Source organism: Akebia trifoliata, chromosome 5 (assembly GCF_017979445.1).
Source record: "Akebia trifoliata isolate Shusen 1 chromosome 5, ASM1797944v1, whole genome shotgun sequence".
NCBI lineage: Eukaryota > Viridiplantae > Streptophyta > Magnoliopsida > Ranunculales > Lardizabalaceae > Akebia > Akebia trifoliata.
In genome coordinates this window covers 11,769,686-11,785,361 of record NC_141379.1, presented here as the reverse complement: position 1 = coordinate 11,785,361, position 15,676 = coordinate 11,769,686, and the positions used below count along the sequence as shown (strand labels likewise).

Here is a 15,676-nt window from a genome sequence, read left to right as displayed (position 1 = left end):
CATGCTTTCTCATGAGCTTGTGAGGAACTTCCACAAAAACAAAGGTCCACCCAAATGTGTTGCCAAGATAGACCTCAGAAAGGCATACGACTCGATCTCCTGGGAAGTTATCATCCACTGCTTAGAAAAGATGAAATTTCCTGAGGCCTTCATAGCATGGGTTTGGGGCTGCATATCAACTCTTATGTATTCCATATCTATTAATGGCAGTCTCAAAGACTACTTTGCTGGTTGAAGTGGTATCCGCCAAGGGGACCCCCTATCCCCTTACCTTTTTGTCCTAGTCGTGGAACTCATTTCAGCAAAACTCAAGGACCTCATTACCATGGGAAGCCTAAAGCTGTTGAAAAACTGCAAGGACCCTGAGTTAAGCCACCTAATATTTGCGGATGACCTTATGATCTTCTTCAAGGGTACCCCCTCTTCAGCTACAGTTGTGCATGGAGCTTTGACATGGCTTGCCAAGGTATTTGGTCTCCAAATTAATTGCAGTAAGAGTAGTATCTATTGCTTTGGGATTAAGGCCAATGAGAAAAGGAAGATTGTGCAAGCCCTGCAGATCCAAGAAGGAACCCTCCCTGTGACCTACCTAGGAGTGCCCCTAATCTCGTATAGGCTCAAAGTCAATGACTGCCAACCTTTTCTCTCCAAGCTCACAAACAAAATTAAAACTTGGAAAGCAAGATTATTGTCCCTAGCTGGAAGAATGGAGCTGATTATGTCAGTTCTTAGCAGCATGCAGGTGTACTGGACTAGTGTTCTGATGCTTCCTAAGAAGGTCCTTAAAGGAGTTGAAAAAATCTGTTTTAAGTTCCTATGGGCTGGACCAAGTATGACCAACAAAATGCATTGCATAAGTTGGAAGAGAGTCTTTAGAGATAGAAAAGAAGGTGGCTTTGGCTTTTGCAACTTGGAGACTGTAGACACCCCATTTTTGCACTCGCCTGATTAATCAACTCGTCAACCCGATCGCAATGATTCCTAATGATCGATGTTTATTCCATTGCTTTATTTTGTTACCAGAAATGTTTCAGAAATCCGGATGAGGTATCTCGAACTGACAAAACCTTAGAAACCACGCTACGCTAGGAAAATATGACCCCAGAAACATAGAAATCATCATCTTGCAGACCCAAAAAGAAGCTTCACGATAAAAATCATTAAAAATTGACCAAATTACCAAAATACCCCTAACATCAAAACAATCCTAGAGCCTACGTTACGATTAGGAAAATCCTTTCAAACACATAAAACAACAAATCGAAATCAAATAAATCATTTCACTAATTTTAACAGAATTTGACAAAATTACGAAAATGCCCTTCATAAAGTTCATGACATTTCACACAAAAAATTTCATAAATGACACAAACTAATATTTCCATTGAATTCCTTACGAAAAATCGATTCTAAAACATTCTAGAACATTAAAAACCGACTTAAAACATGAAAAGTCCTCTCCGGGGGTAAAACGGTAATTTCATAATTTTCATAATTAAAAATTTTGAAATTAATAAATAAAACATTAAATAATTAAAGTGAAACATTGATGAAATTAATTTAAAATTTTGAATTAAAAAAATCGATCAATCGGACTTTCAAGTAAAATTGTTGAGGGTTCGTGAGATATTTCTTTAAGGACCCCTCCATTTGGGAGTTCAAAGAATTAAAGATATAATAGAGGGGGGTTCTCCAAAAATTTAAAGCCAATCAAGCAAGACTAAAGTCAAGGTATTAAAGTCAATTAAGTAAGAATAAAGTCAAAATCATAATAGAGTTCTAATTAAATAATAACTCTATCTAATAGAGTTCTAATTAAAACACAACTCCCCCTAAAACAATTCTAATTAAAACACAACTCTACCTAAAACAATTCTAATTAAAACACAACTCTACCTAAAACAATTCTAACTAAAACACAACTCTAATTAAAAGAATTCTAATTAAACACTAACTCTATCTAAATCAAACCCTAAAAAAAATCTATAACTAGAGGTCCCCACACCCTATTTTCGTATCAAATCAAAAATCCTAAGAGAAGTAGGTCAAAAAGCCTCCCATAAACCCTAGTTTTGAAGTCCCAACTCCTTACCTAACACCCATACTTCGATTTTCGCCTTAAAAACACCTAGAAGCCTTCAAAAACACCCAAAAATCGATAACAAAATTCGAAGAATCCAGATCTAAGGAAGAGATACCTTACCTCGGAGATCCGAAATCAGATCCGGAGACAGAACGAAGTAAGGAAAACGGTACAAGGAGCAGTTTTATAGAATCTGAGGGAATAGAACCGTTGCGTTCAAAGGTAAAGTCTCTTTTATTTTATTTTATTTTATTTTTTTTCCTTTTTTTTTCTATCTAGATTTTTGTTAGCAATGTAGACTTATTTGGGTTAAGTAGAGACCGGCATTGGCTGGGCGGGGTTGGTGCCTAACACCTTCCAACCCCGTAATGTGATCCCCAGATTTAGTTTTTCTTTAGTAGATTGGTTTCTTTATCCGTTTAGAGTCATTGATCGGTTCCTAGACCATAATAACTAGGTGGCAACTCTCAAACCTCAAGGGTCAAAAGCGGATTCGCGCACCAAGCGGATCTGCGCACCTCGCGGATCAAGGGCGCTTTCAAAGACCCAAAACAAGGCTGGGATAGCCAGACAAATCTGGGACATAGCTTCCAACAAGGATAGCGTCTGGGTTTCTTAGGCTAAAAGGAACTTAATCAAGGGAGGACACTTTTGGACCATGCCTATCCCAGCTGATACGTCTTGGATGTCGAGAAAGGTGTTACAAACAAGAGGAGCTATACAGGATCTAATCACTCACAGAATAGGGGATGGTAAAGATTTTTTTATTTGGCATGACCCTTGGACCCAAGAGGGAGTGCTGCTGAACAACCTTATGTAGGAGGACAACTATGAATCCAGAGTGTACATTGAAGCTAAGGTGAGCGCCTTATTAGCCAAGACAACTGGGCTCTTCCTATGCACTTGGCAACCAGTCTGGGCAACAGATGGGAGCACATCAGGTTACTAGAAAAAGATAGCTCAGAAAGAGATAAAATGATATGGAAGCCTGATACAAGGGGAACTTTCTCTATGAAAATAGCCTACAAGGTCCTTTATCGGGAAAATACTCAGGTTAGATGGCATTCATTAGTTTGGTTCCCGAATAACATAAACATGCACAGTGCAACTACATGGCTGAGTCTTAGTAAAGGGTTGAAGACTCAAGACAAGCTAAAAGCTATGGGCCTAATTCAACTATCTAAATGTTGCTTATGTAGGAACACTAATGAGAATGAAGATCACCTATTCCTTGGATGTGACTTTGCCTTTAAGCTATGGCAGAAACTCTTAAGAAGATCCAACCTGCATAGCTCAAACATGAAATGGAAGATGGAGGTGGAATGGGTGTGCAACAATGCTAGAGGGAATTCTTTGAGCTCTTTGGTAAAGAAACTTGCGTTCAACACCTTCATCCACCATCTATGGCTGGAGAGATGCAGACGGTTATTTCAGAATTGCTACCTACCTTTAGATCTATTGGAAAACAGGATAATTCGCGATGTCCACCTCAGAGCTCATAACTTGAAGGGTTGTACTATAGACTCACCTTCCACTAGAGCCTTCATGGACTCCTGGGAACTCAACCCCAAATTTACTTTGAGTAGCCCAATGAAATGCTCGTGGTCTAAGCCTTCAGAAGGAAGTTATGTTTTAAATACGGATGGCTCTTTCAGAGGCAATGATGGGGGAGAAGGAGCAATCATCAGAAACAACAATGGAGACACGGTGGGGGCCCTTACCGTAAATACCAGAGGGAAATCGATCCTTAACCATGAGTTACAAGCTATTAAAAAAGGTCTGAATATGGCACCGAGCCTTAACATAAGACACATCATGGTTAGAGCAGACTCAAAAGTGGCAATTAACATCATCAATGGGGACAATATAATGCCGTGGACAGAAGAAAGAACTCTCAAGGCTATCAAAACATCAGTGCAACAATTCGACATCATAAATTTCTCGTTCTGCTACAAGGAAAGCAATCAAACTGTAGATTTTTTAGCCTCCTATCTCACCTCTCCTGACAACTTGATGTTAGATCCATTAGACCTTCCTAGGGATCTCAAAGAAATTATATGTAAGGATGCCAATAGGCATGTGTATGTAAGAATGTAGCTTGTTTCCTTCTGGTTGGGGTCTGCCTAACCCCTCTTAACTTCCAAATTTTTTTTTTTTTTTTTCTTTGATATTTTTTATGTTGTACTCAGCCAGTAAAAAAAGAATTTGTTTGACAAATCAATTGCCTGACAAATAATCAATCAAACACTCTTACGAAAAATAAATAAATAAATAAATATACATAGGAGTATTGAGAAAGAAACTCCCTTCGGGGCTTCGGACTCGTTAAGTAATTTTCTCAAAAGAAAAATATTCTCGAAAGCCACGGACAAGCCTCTCTCGCTGTCTCGCTCTCCTTGCTATACATAGAAACAGAGAAGGAGAGAATCAAAACAAGAGAGAGAGCTCTCTTTCTCTGGCGTACGCTGCAAAGTGTTATAATGCGCACTTGATCTAATCATAATCTTCATCAAATGGCAAACTTGAAGACCGATTCTCCTGTCTCTCGTCGCATCGTCCTCGCTTTCTTGGATTTCCTCAAATCCGGTTTGTTCTCTCTCTAACCAATTAATCACTTATTTAAGTTTCCAATTGGATTTCGACTCCCCTGATTTGAATTTGTGATTTGTTATTTGTAATTCTTATGGTGGTTCTCTGGATTGTTAATATTCTCAGTAATTTGTGAGATTACTGCTTTTGATTATTAGGGGTTCTCTTTAAGTATTCTGAAGCAACGCTTCAAACATCTTCACTGGATTGTTTTTTTTTTTTTTTTTGAACGAGTGGAGAGATGACGTGGCCAATCCAGGAAGTCTATCTGATAAACTAACAACCCCTTTGAATTGCTCATGAGTTAGGTTCTTTTATTATGTTTTTCATAATGTGTCTGGTTCGAATGTTGGTTTAGGACGCATGATATTTGCTCACTTTGTAACGAATTATGATTGATTAGTCATATAGGGTTTTGACATTTGTGTGCCGTCATTAAGAAAATGCTGGAAATGGGTGTTTTCGTGGAGCTGAACAAAATTATTCTCATGATAAAGTTCTCTATTTTTTTAAATTTAATTTAATTTAATTTTTTTAAGTTGGGTTTTGTTGTTCTAATCCACAAAATTTTGGAATATATATATATGTATGCATGTATTTGGTGACGTAGGGTGTCCTGCTCTCTTCCTAATCCCTACAGATGTGCCCAAACACCACAAATTGACGTATCACGTATAATTGCCGGGGAGGACTCAATCTCATGTTGAACCATTGCTGGGGAGCAATTGAGGATGTTGAACCATTGCTCCATCACCTAGTTGATGGACAATACATTTTTACCTAATGTTTATTAAGAATATTGTATTGTAACTTTTTTAATGCCATGTTTGCGAAATTCACATTTTTATATAGTCCATGATTAATAATATATGTTTTTTATTTTACCAATTTATTTTCCAACCCACCGTGACTCTGTCACTATGCTTATATGTTAACGAATGTGTGGGACCCACCCCCATATCATGATTTCTTTCTTAGTCTCTTCCCTTTCTTCTCATGTGTGTTGACAATGGTTGAGGAATATGTCAATGTGTGGTCTAGCGTATACTCTGTTCCCACAGTTAAACCATTTTAGTTAGTGGAGCATGTGGAGTTGATGTCTTGAAGTTGGGTTTGCAACTTGGTTCCCATGAGTATAGGATCTGAACTCTATGCCAATGAGTTGTTTTTGTTGTTTATACTCTTGGTATCTAATTTGATAATTCTGTGGTGTTGTGCTTTTCGCCTCGAAACATGTTTTTTTCCATTGCTTGTAGTCATTTTTTTGCAAAATTGGCTTCAACATTGGGTTATGGTAGGGAACTAGAATCAGGGGAAGGCTAGGATGAACAGTTGCCCCTCCCCTCAATTTTTTGGTTGCTTTAGACACCCTTACAATTAGGTGATTATTTGAGATTGCCCTTTTTTTAGGCAAATGCATGCCCACTCTGACCATTTTACCCACCTCCCCATTCAATTTTTTGCCCCCTTCCATTTTCTAATTGATTTAGACACCACCATAGGGTTTGGAGAATATTTGAGATACTCCCAACTGTTCTCAAATTAATGATATGCCCCCTTTGACCTTGTTGTACCCCATCTTTTCAAATTTTTTGATTAATTTAGGCACAACTCTGTTAAATTGGTGAATATTTGAGATACCCCTAGGTTATCAAACTAATGATATGCCACCTTTGACCTTGTTTTTCATTTCTAGACTAATAAGAAATCTAAATATCCTCATTTTCAACTGCTACTAAAAATCCTTAATTTTTCTTCCTAAAACAAGATATCAAAAAACTCTTCTACCTCTTAGCAAGTTAATTTTAACTTATTTAACTTCATATTCTATCCATTGTTTTGAAAATGCCTAAATCTTTGGTAGAAAAACCCTAGGATTTCTTGAAAATTAAAAGTCACATCATCTTCTATTTCAAAAATCCTATCTTGTTCTTAGATTTGAAAGATTAAAGTAGATTAATCTTAAGGTTGATTAATTTTTGTTACAACTTCCAACTTCTACTTCAGGCTTCTATGTCTGGGAGAAGTAGAAGCCCAGATTCTGGGAAGCTGCATCTGGGAGAATCTTATATATTCTAGAAGCCTGAAAAGCCTGTTTGTTTCACAACTTTTATTTGTTAGATTTTGGAATAATAACCAGAATATCATTACATGTAAAAAATCTATAAAATGCAATATTTTGACAAAAACCTTGATAACTATTCATACAAATAAAAAAAAAATATATAACATAAATTTGTCATCAACATGTTTTGGTCTATTACATGCCTTAAATCAACGATGAAGTAAAAAATGCTACTATTAAAATATTAATCAAAATAAAAACAAGTATTACAAGTAAAATATTGCATTATATCAATACATATCTAATAGTTTTTTCCTTCTGTGGGTCCTTCATACGTTTTTTGACCAATGGACTATCGAAATCAATGGCCTCGACTTCATCTACCCATAAAAATGAACCCTCGTGTCATAAAAAAAAAAAATATATCATTTATATTAATGAACTGCTTATCACTTATAAGTTATAAATAGGCTCGATCTATTATGTCCAATAAAGATGCTTCCTATCAAATACAAAAACAGATGTATGTAATTCACCATGATTGGTATGTAAATAAATAACAAAAAATGGGGAAAAAAAAGTGAAATGAACAAATTCAGTATCAAACATGATCAAAATAAGTGAAATTTTCATAAAACACCAAAATTCATCCCCTCAACAATTGATCTAAAGTTGAAATAAAAACAACAATTATCCATAATGCACACAACTTAAAATATCAGTTGCCTTTGCTAACAACTATGATGAAAGGAAAATCAAAAGGACCACGACATCAAACCTGAAAACCCTGCAGCAATAGACACTAAAAAGGGAGCAAATGTAACAATAATCATAGTATAAGGTTAGAACTTAGAACCAGATTACCCATAAAAACAAACTATTTGTTCAATAACATATCCAACTAAACTCACCATCGTGTGGTTCTTAAAGAGGATAAACAACATACATGAGATCCAACTGATATGTTCCTAACCTCAAACAACACAAAAAATTGATGGGACTCCAAATGTTTATGTAAGTTAAAATCTAAAAGCAATGTAGTGCTGTTTTTTGACTCCAAAAAACTCGTTTACGATTCAAAGAGACAACACACACGCACTTTCTGAGTTCTTCAGCCTCCATGCCCGCTTCGTAAATTATAGGCTGGATGGAGGATAGTGAAACTCAATTACTTGCCATAATATGTTTTGTATTAAATCTAAATGGTTGTAACGACTTGTCTTAACAAACAAACATACAAGACATGTTTCTTATAAAACCACTAATGTCCTTCTATTAAAGAAAGATGAAATAAGAAAAATCAACAAGAAAGACAAGTCCTCAGAACAGAAGATCCATTGATATCATGTGAAATGTAGTGCTGTAAAACAGGGTCTTGGTTTCACTACACTCAGATAAGTTGAATATAATATAAATAAAAATAAAAATTAAACAACAGAAAAAATCCGAGCGAGTGGAAGTTGTAGAGTAGATCTAAAACTTCTCACAAGAATTGAAAAATCTGAACTCAACTCTCAATCTATAATAAGGAGCAACAGTCAGTCCACGTTGTAGAGAGAGGGCCCATTCACGGGAGATTAAAGAGAGAAGGAAAAGAGAGGAAATCTGGGGTGCGTTGCTTGTGTGCTATCAAAGGAAGACAAATTTCTTACCTTTGGCTGAAAACGAAGTCGATTGGAGCTGAATCAGACCTTTTCCCATGGGTTTAGTGGATTTCTGTGAGTAGATCGAAGAATACAATGATTAAAGGGTTGATGGAGGACAAATTGATAATCTATTTGTGTTTGGCAAGAGGTTCTTACCTTTGGAAGTGAATGGAGATCGATCGGACTTTGAACAGAGGTCTGTGTTCAATGCTAGATCGTGCCCTAACCCCAAATGAAAGAGGTTCTGTTGAGAGGGAAAACGAAAGAGGGGAAAAAAGGGCCTTCTTGTGTTTTGTAATGGGGGGTAATTTCGACAAGTCACATGAACTGTTTTTTCGGTAATGGCTTTCTGCAATGGCTCTCGCAGAAAAGCAGCCTTGGACCTGCTTTTATAAAACTCGGCTTTTAGCTTCAAAATAAAGTTGTGGAAGCAGAAGCTATCCTAACAAACATGGGTTTTGAGGCTCAAAGCCATAAAAGCTCAAAAAGCCAGTGAAAGAAGCCGTAACAAACATACCAAAATTTACCCAATATGTTGAAGTTGATTGATTTTGTGAAGAGAAATCAAAGGGTTTTGGGTTTCATGTTGAAGATGAGGGTAATGAGTCATTTTCCTTTAGTCTATTGTAGAAAACTGAGTTCAAGGGGCATGCATACATTTTGTTGAATATAAGATGTCCTATGCATTTAAACTCAAGACGTGGCCCCTTGACTTGGATCTTCTCTCATAGACTAATGAGAAATGACCTAAATACTATTTTCTCTAAATTCTAACCCAAAAACCCATGAATTTTCTCCCCAAAACAAGTCATTTTCGAACTATAGAACCTTACCTTTAAATATAGCTTGTCCCCTTTACAAGAAAATACTGGTTCCATCCCTGACTAGAATCCTGTTACTCTACTGCATGAAAAGTAGCTTTGCACTTCTAGCAACGACGGGAATTTGAAATCTTCGTAAAATGTAAATTGGCATATACCATTCTACCTTTTTTCCCCCAATTTTTTTTTCCAGTTTTATCTCTCGAAGGATGAAACCACCCTTGTTTTTTCTTTGCTCTAGTCACATTCTTCATTTATTTCATACAATTCCTCGTCGTTGGGTTATGATTACATATCAATGTTGCTGCTCAACATCTGTCAGTCAAGGTAGTTGACTTATGATATCCAACGAGAAGCCCATTCAATTTGGGTAAGTTTTATTATTATTTTTTTTACTGACAATCATCAATCAACAATCACCTGCCTTTGTTCTTCAATCACCATGATTTGGGGCCATGTCTTCTATGATTATTTTGGTCAATCGTCAATCAACTTTGATGTATGAATTGGGAGCATTTGTGATATGTGAAATGTGATTTGATCACTGTGAATGATGTTCTGTGCACTTTGAACGATAGTGATGTGTATGTTGTTCTGTGTTCATGTGTTATCTGTGATCATTTATCATGTGTGATAAAACTGTGATTTGTCATCTTATGTGATATAGACTGTAGCCACAAAAGACCATTTTTTTTCTTGAAAAGTCACATTTATAGCACCTTTTGTACCTTTAGAGATTAAAATGAGAAAAAATTGTGTTCTTTACATTTTAAAAATGTCATTTTTTTTCAACTCTTTTTTTTTTACCACATCTTGTAGGGATCTTGTTAATTTTGTGGCCTTGTGTTTGTTCATCCTTTAGTTCATGAATGCCGTTTAATGTAGTAGTTTGATACATAATATAGGATTTTTGGTGATTCTTGGACGTAGTTTAATATGAAATTTGATGATAATGTTTTGATGTTATGGTTTTTAATTATTTTAGTAGTGTGTTATTTTTCTCAAAAGATATCGTTATGCTTAGACTTGTTTTTAGCATCATAACATGTATAATTATGTGTGGAAATAAGTTATCATGTACGGATATTCAATAGTGTTTTCTTTTTTTTGATGAAAGAACATATGAAAAACTTAGAATAAATGTCTAATATAATATATATTTTCCATTTTTAATAATTCTTTATATGTTTTTTATTTTTAATCCTCCCCTTTTTTCATTTTTCATTTCCTTGTTGTTTAAACCTGTACTTGGTGACTATGATATAGGCTACTGATCCGTGTTCTCTCCTTCTAATCTTTATTCATGAGTGATCCATGATCTCTCTTTTTAATCAGTGATAATTCTCTTACTCAGTGATCAAGTGTGCTTAGTAGGAATAAATTACTGTGCATGATTTGTTTCTAAAAATACATGTGTGATATGTGATTAGACTTGGTTTAAATTGTAATTAGTGATAGATCAGTGAAGAATAATGTTTCATTGGTTCTCTTGGTTTTAATATTGTGATTGTGGATAGAATAATTATCAATCATGGTTTAATCTTGATTATTGGTGAAAGAATAGTGATCAATCATGGTTTAATCTTGGTGATTGGTTAATTTTGGTTTTAGGATGTTATTTAGTAATAGATAATTGATTACTGTGTTTTAGTATTGTGATTGGTTTAATTTTGGGTTAACTCTTGTGTGTTTTGTGATTAATCTTGATGTAACATTAGGGTTAATAATTGGTCTAAGATTGGTTTAACTCGTGGATTATTAATGGGGCCCACAAAGTGTAGTTGAAATTTAATGTATGCCTTGGGAGACCCTAGCATATTAACTTGTGGCTTATTTTACAGTTGGGGGCATTCTAGTCATTTTTCTATTACCCAGCAGATGAAGCTGTTTTTAAGTTTTAACAAACATGCTTAGGTATTCTACATAACATAACATTTTACCTACTTGGTTAACAAATGATAATTTTTATTATAGATAATTTTTTATTTATTAAAACCAGAAAAGTGTATAAAATGTATATTTGAATGCTTGATAAGAGTGCTTTTAGTCAATGTTACTCCTCCCTCCTTTTGAGAGGTACTTAGATTTCCATGAACCAATTCTCCTCCCTATGTGCTCCATGATTGGATTCCAAAGGACTTATTTCTATATGTTGCTCCTATAGGAACACCTAAATAGAAGGATGGTAAGGTATCCACATGGCACCCTAAATAAATTGTAAGGAGATGTTAAGGCATAGTCTCATACCTAAGATTTTACTTTTACCTAGATCAATGGCTAGACCAAATATTACATTGAAATAGACTAAAACTTCCTTTAGAAACCTTATCTGAACGATAAATTCATTGAGAAAATGACCTTATCATTCGCGAACTGCAAATGAAGAACCATGGGGGACCCTTCTCTTTCTCTTTGAAACCCTACTTTTCTCCAATGGGATTGGGTTATGCGGCGCTAGGGGGTGCTAATCTACAAGCAAGCCTGTAAAAATTCATCGTACACCACAAACGTAGTAAGCAAACAAGATAACGGGGTAAGACGAGGCAAAGCCTGGAGGCAACTTTGTTGATATAATATTGAAATTACACGGTGTAACACGTTACAAAAGCAATAGGTGTGTTACAATGCAACTGATGATGTATGACACGTGGGACTTCCACGTAGCTTGGCGAGAGGGCTTAAGTCAATGTGGGTGTAGGCCGGGGTTTGGGAAGCACTAGACACCCTTCCTATAAAGTGTTTGCTAAGTCTTTCCTAGGTTTCCAGAAGGAAACATCAAAAGTGGAGGTCGATCATACTTTCGTATTACTAAAATGCCACTAAGTTAACAAATATGCCCTAGCATGGGGTTGATATGGCTTCTTATGTGAGCCTTACATATATTACATCGGTGCTCCCGGGTGACTCCGGGGCGAGCTACACCTAACTCTAGGTGATAGAATGTATGGCCGTCACAGTCTCCCCCACCTATTCTGTAGACGTCCTCGTCGCATTGCCTTGACAAACTCTTCAATCTTCTGCTTGAAAGGTAGTAGGTCTCTGCACTCTTCAAGGTAGTTTCACTTTCTGGCATGTTCTTTTATGTGACGAAATACTCCACGTGCTACTGCTACTGTTGGCCAGGAACTGTTGTTGACTTGATGTTTTCGAGAACTTTGTTGACAACACGCTCTAGTTACATAGTTGAATGAGAAGGTGTACGTGTTAGAATGCCACGCGTAGGATCTGCGTGGTTCGGCTTGAGATTTCTTGCATGGAAGACAGGGTGAATGCTGAGTAACCTGTACGGTAACCAGAGCTTAGCAAACCTGTACGTTCTTAGACTCTGTCCCTTGTAGCCTGAAATAACAATGTGAGGAGTTAAATGATGTTGGCTTGTGATAATTTCAAAAGGACTCTTGTTGGAGGTAGAGCTCTTCTGAATATTGAAATTGAGCTCAGGAAGATTCGCCCAATTCTTAAGTTTGGCATTGGCAAGATGCCTCATATACTCCAACACGGAACTGAAGCCTCTCAGTTACGTCACAAGAATGTCATCAAGTATCGAGGTGCTTCAGCAAACATTTGGTTCCTTGTTTTGGTCGACTTGACCTCTCTTTTTCTTATTTAATAAATTCTTCTTTACTTATCAAAAAAAAAATAAATAAAACATTTAGTACTTGTCTTAGCCCTCTTGAGTTTTTGAAGTTACCTATCGGGCTCCCATTTACTAAAATGGGGAATGATGTAGAATGGTAGAAGACACATTTCAGTATTCATCGAATCCATTTTTCTCCAAACTTCATGTGATCAATCACCAATCAAATATGTCAGGCATTCCCAAGTAACATGATCATATATTTTCTCCATATCAATCTTATGGATAGTTCTCAAAGCCTTCATTTTGATTCTTGAATCTATACAGTTATTGGGTATTGAAACTCCATTCAGAATCTAACAGCCTTTCACAAAAGCGCCTTACTCTACCCTTATTATGCTCCCCATGACATCTTTTAAGTTTTGTGGCTAATGTCTTTGATATGATCTGGTACACTAATCCCACAAGATTGTGGGGCCAAGTCTTCAAGAAAGTTGAGCTTTTTATCACATCGACTGACCATCCCATGATCGCCCATCTACAATGATTATAATGAAGGGTTTTGGTGGAGAGAGATGATGGTGTTGTGATGATCGTGATTGGTGAAGAAGATGACATAAAAGCTTTGAATTTGTTCATGATGGAGAGAGACAACCAGCTTACGGTTTACTTTCATTGTGAAGTGGAGATGAATTGTGGGAAAAATGGAAAAGAAAGGTTATAGAGAGCAAACATCACTATGGTTACTATAGCAAGCATGATGTGTTGGCCTGTTGGGTATTTAGGAAATTTGTGAAACTAAAAGCTAATTTCCATAGTATATTTGAGTATATATCGGTAAAACACGCTTGAATTTATTAATATAATGAATGGGAAATAATACAAGGGGGGAAAGAAAAATACCTACAGAGCTTCTGCACCAAGATAAAGACAAAAGCTAATTAGAGACAAGTTGATTCCACCTTATACAAAGTTGTCAAACCTACTGCTCAAAATTTCCAAGGATAGTGACTCGTTGATTAAGGGAGATTTTACGTTTAAAACAACTAACTCCATAGATCCTTTATTTTTTGGGTCATAAAAAAGTGGGATTACACTCATTTTTCCAAACAGACCAAAGGACTGCAAAAATGTGGAGATGCGGGTAGAAGTATATTAATGGAAAGTTATCTTGACTTTGATTGTTGTAGGTTGTTTATAGAGTTTCTTTTACTTGCAAAAGAAATCTGAAAAGTAATTTAGGGTCCGTGTGGATACAGGAGCTAGAAGTACTTAGAACATAAATACCCCTAGAAGTACTTTTTGAAGTATTATCTGGAGTAGGTAGATAACTGTTGTGTGTTTGAATGCAGATTATGAGAAGTACGGTCAGAAGTATTTTTGATAGAGTTATGTTTGGGAACTATTATGGATAATGTTAAAATGACCAGAATGCTCTTATAAGTATCATTTACTATTTTTAACATTATAACTCAACCAATTATGCTCCAAAAGAAATAAAAGTACTTATTGATTTTATCCATAAAAACTTATATAATCACCCAACAATTATAAACAAATGGAAGAGATTGTGAGCAAATATATACAACCACTGAAAATATAATGAAGCTTTCACCACATCAATGGAAAATTGTGTATAATTGTTCACATTAATCTTGCAAGAAAAAACTTTCGACCATGGTTATAACCTTCATGGATACATTATTGAGTGAACAATTGGGGGAGTTAGAAATCTAAATCAAAATCCAAATCAAAATCCTACACTAAGAGGCTCCCACCATATCAATGGATAGTAATATAATATTATTCAATTGCATTTTTTAGGGTATGCTTGTAATTTTCAAAATATATGAGGGACATACTTGTCCCAAATGCTACAACGACATCAATGGATAGTAATATAATATTATTGCAATTGTCTCTTTGAGGGTATGCTTGTAATTTTAAAAATTTATGAGGGGCATAATTGTCTCAATCCCGTCATTTTGACGGTATTTTGTGGCTCCACGCAAAAGTAGTTTAGAGAAGTAGCACCATCGATACTTTGTGAAAAAGCACTAAAATGACTCCAAAGTAAAGTAGTTCTCTCCAGGAGCTATTTATCCAAACACCCTTGAGGTGCTTCTAACTCCCTACAAGAGTTAGAAGCACTTAGAAAAGTCAATCCACACAAGCCCTTATTGGTTGAAATACTTCTGATTATTCTCGATGAAGGCTATTACTGTTTTCTATTTTTTTTTTTTTTTCAAGTATCTGTAAATATGAATCTTTTCCCATAATTGAGGTGATAATATCCTTCTCTCACCTTCCATCTTACTTTTTGTTTAAAATCGAAGATTGTGCCTTCTGAGTTCTGATATCTATTTGGAAAAAATTTCTCTTCAACCACCTTTATATGTTTGCTTATTGAAGATCAATAGTATAATTCCTGTTTTGATGCCAATTGTTTCTTCTAGGACAGTTGAACCTGCTCCAGGTGTTGATCTTGAGGGTCTTGAGGTTGCTACAGAGTGTTTGGAAGAGGTATTTAAGCTCAAATCTTCTGTTGATGATCGAACAGAACCTGGTTTGTTGGTTGAGTACTTCAGTTCTCTGGATTCAAATAAACAACATGAACCAGATTTGCGTCAGGCAGCAACACCAATGGATGCACCTAGTATGCACTCAATGCAGGATGCTGCAGATGCAAATCTTTCACAGGTACCAAACCACTTGGTTTTCTTTCTAGACTTCGCTTATATTGATCTACTTGATTATTTCTGGTATTTTCACTTAGAATTTCAATAGTTTATGGAATAGTTGTACACTGGTACGCTTTCAGAGGCCTTGAAAATATGTACACCTTCTATCTCTAGAGAATCTTCAAAACTCTCCACATAGGGTATTCAAAATAAG

At 35.9% G+C, this 15,676-nt stretch overlaps 2 protein-coding genes and 1 non-coding gene across 3 annotated transcripts in view; 2 read left to right on the top strand and 1 right to left on the bottom strand.

The window, feature by feature from the left end:
• The first annotated feature begins 325 nt into the window (after window positions 1–325).
• Window positions 326–3,032, top strand: LOC147401486 (uncharacterized). Its single transcript, XM_086441692.1, has 2 exons — window positions 326–778; window positions 2,904–3,032. The coding sequence occupies exons 1-2, from the start codon at window positions 326–328 to the stop codon at window positions 3,030–3,032; spliced, it is 582 nt and encodes a 193-aa protein (XP_086297818.1).
• Window positions 3,033–4,396: 1,364 nt separating this feature from the next.
• Window positions 4,397–15,676, top strand: part of LOC147401484 (uncharacterized) — a 45,019-nt gene continuing 33,739 nt past the window's right edge. The window contains exons 1-2 of the mRNA XM_086442798.1: window positions 4,397–4,669; window positions 15,243–15,481. Coding sequence (XP_086298924.1) covers window positions 4,597–4,669; window positions 15,243–15,481 — 312 coding nt within the window. The 5' untranslated portion in view covers window positions 4,397–4,596. The remainder of the gene's footprint in view (window positions 4,670–15,242; window positions 15,482–15,676) is intronic.
• LOC147401485 (small nucleolar RNA snoR97) lies at window positions 7,771–7,873 on the bottom strand. The gene has a single exon (XR_015178970.1). It is a non-coding gene; the product is annotated as a small nucleolar RNA snoR97 (small nucleolar RNA).

Excerpts from the sequence above, each read along its gene's own strand:
- LOC147401486 (XM_086441692.1), top strand. The coding sequence starts at position 326 with ATGGGAAGCCTAAAGCTGTTGAAAAACTGCAAGGACCCTGAGTTAAGC. Across the intron at positions 779-2,903 it reads TTCTGATGCTTCCTAAGAAG|GAGGACAACTATGAATCCAG; the intron begins GTCCTTAAAGGA and ends AACCTTATGTAG.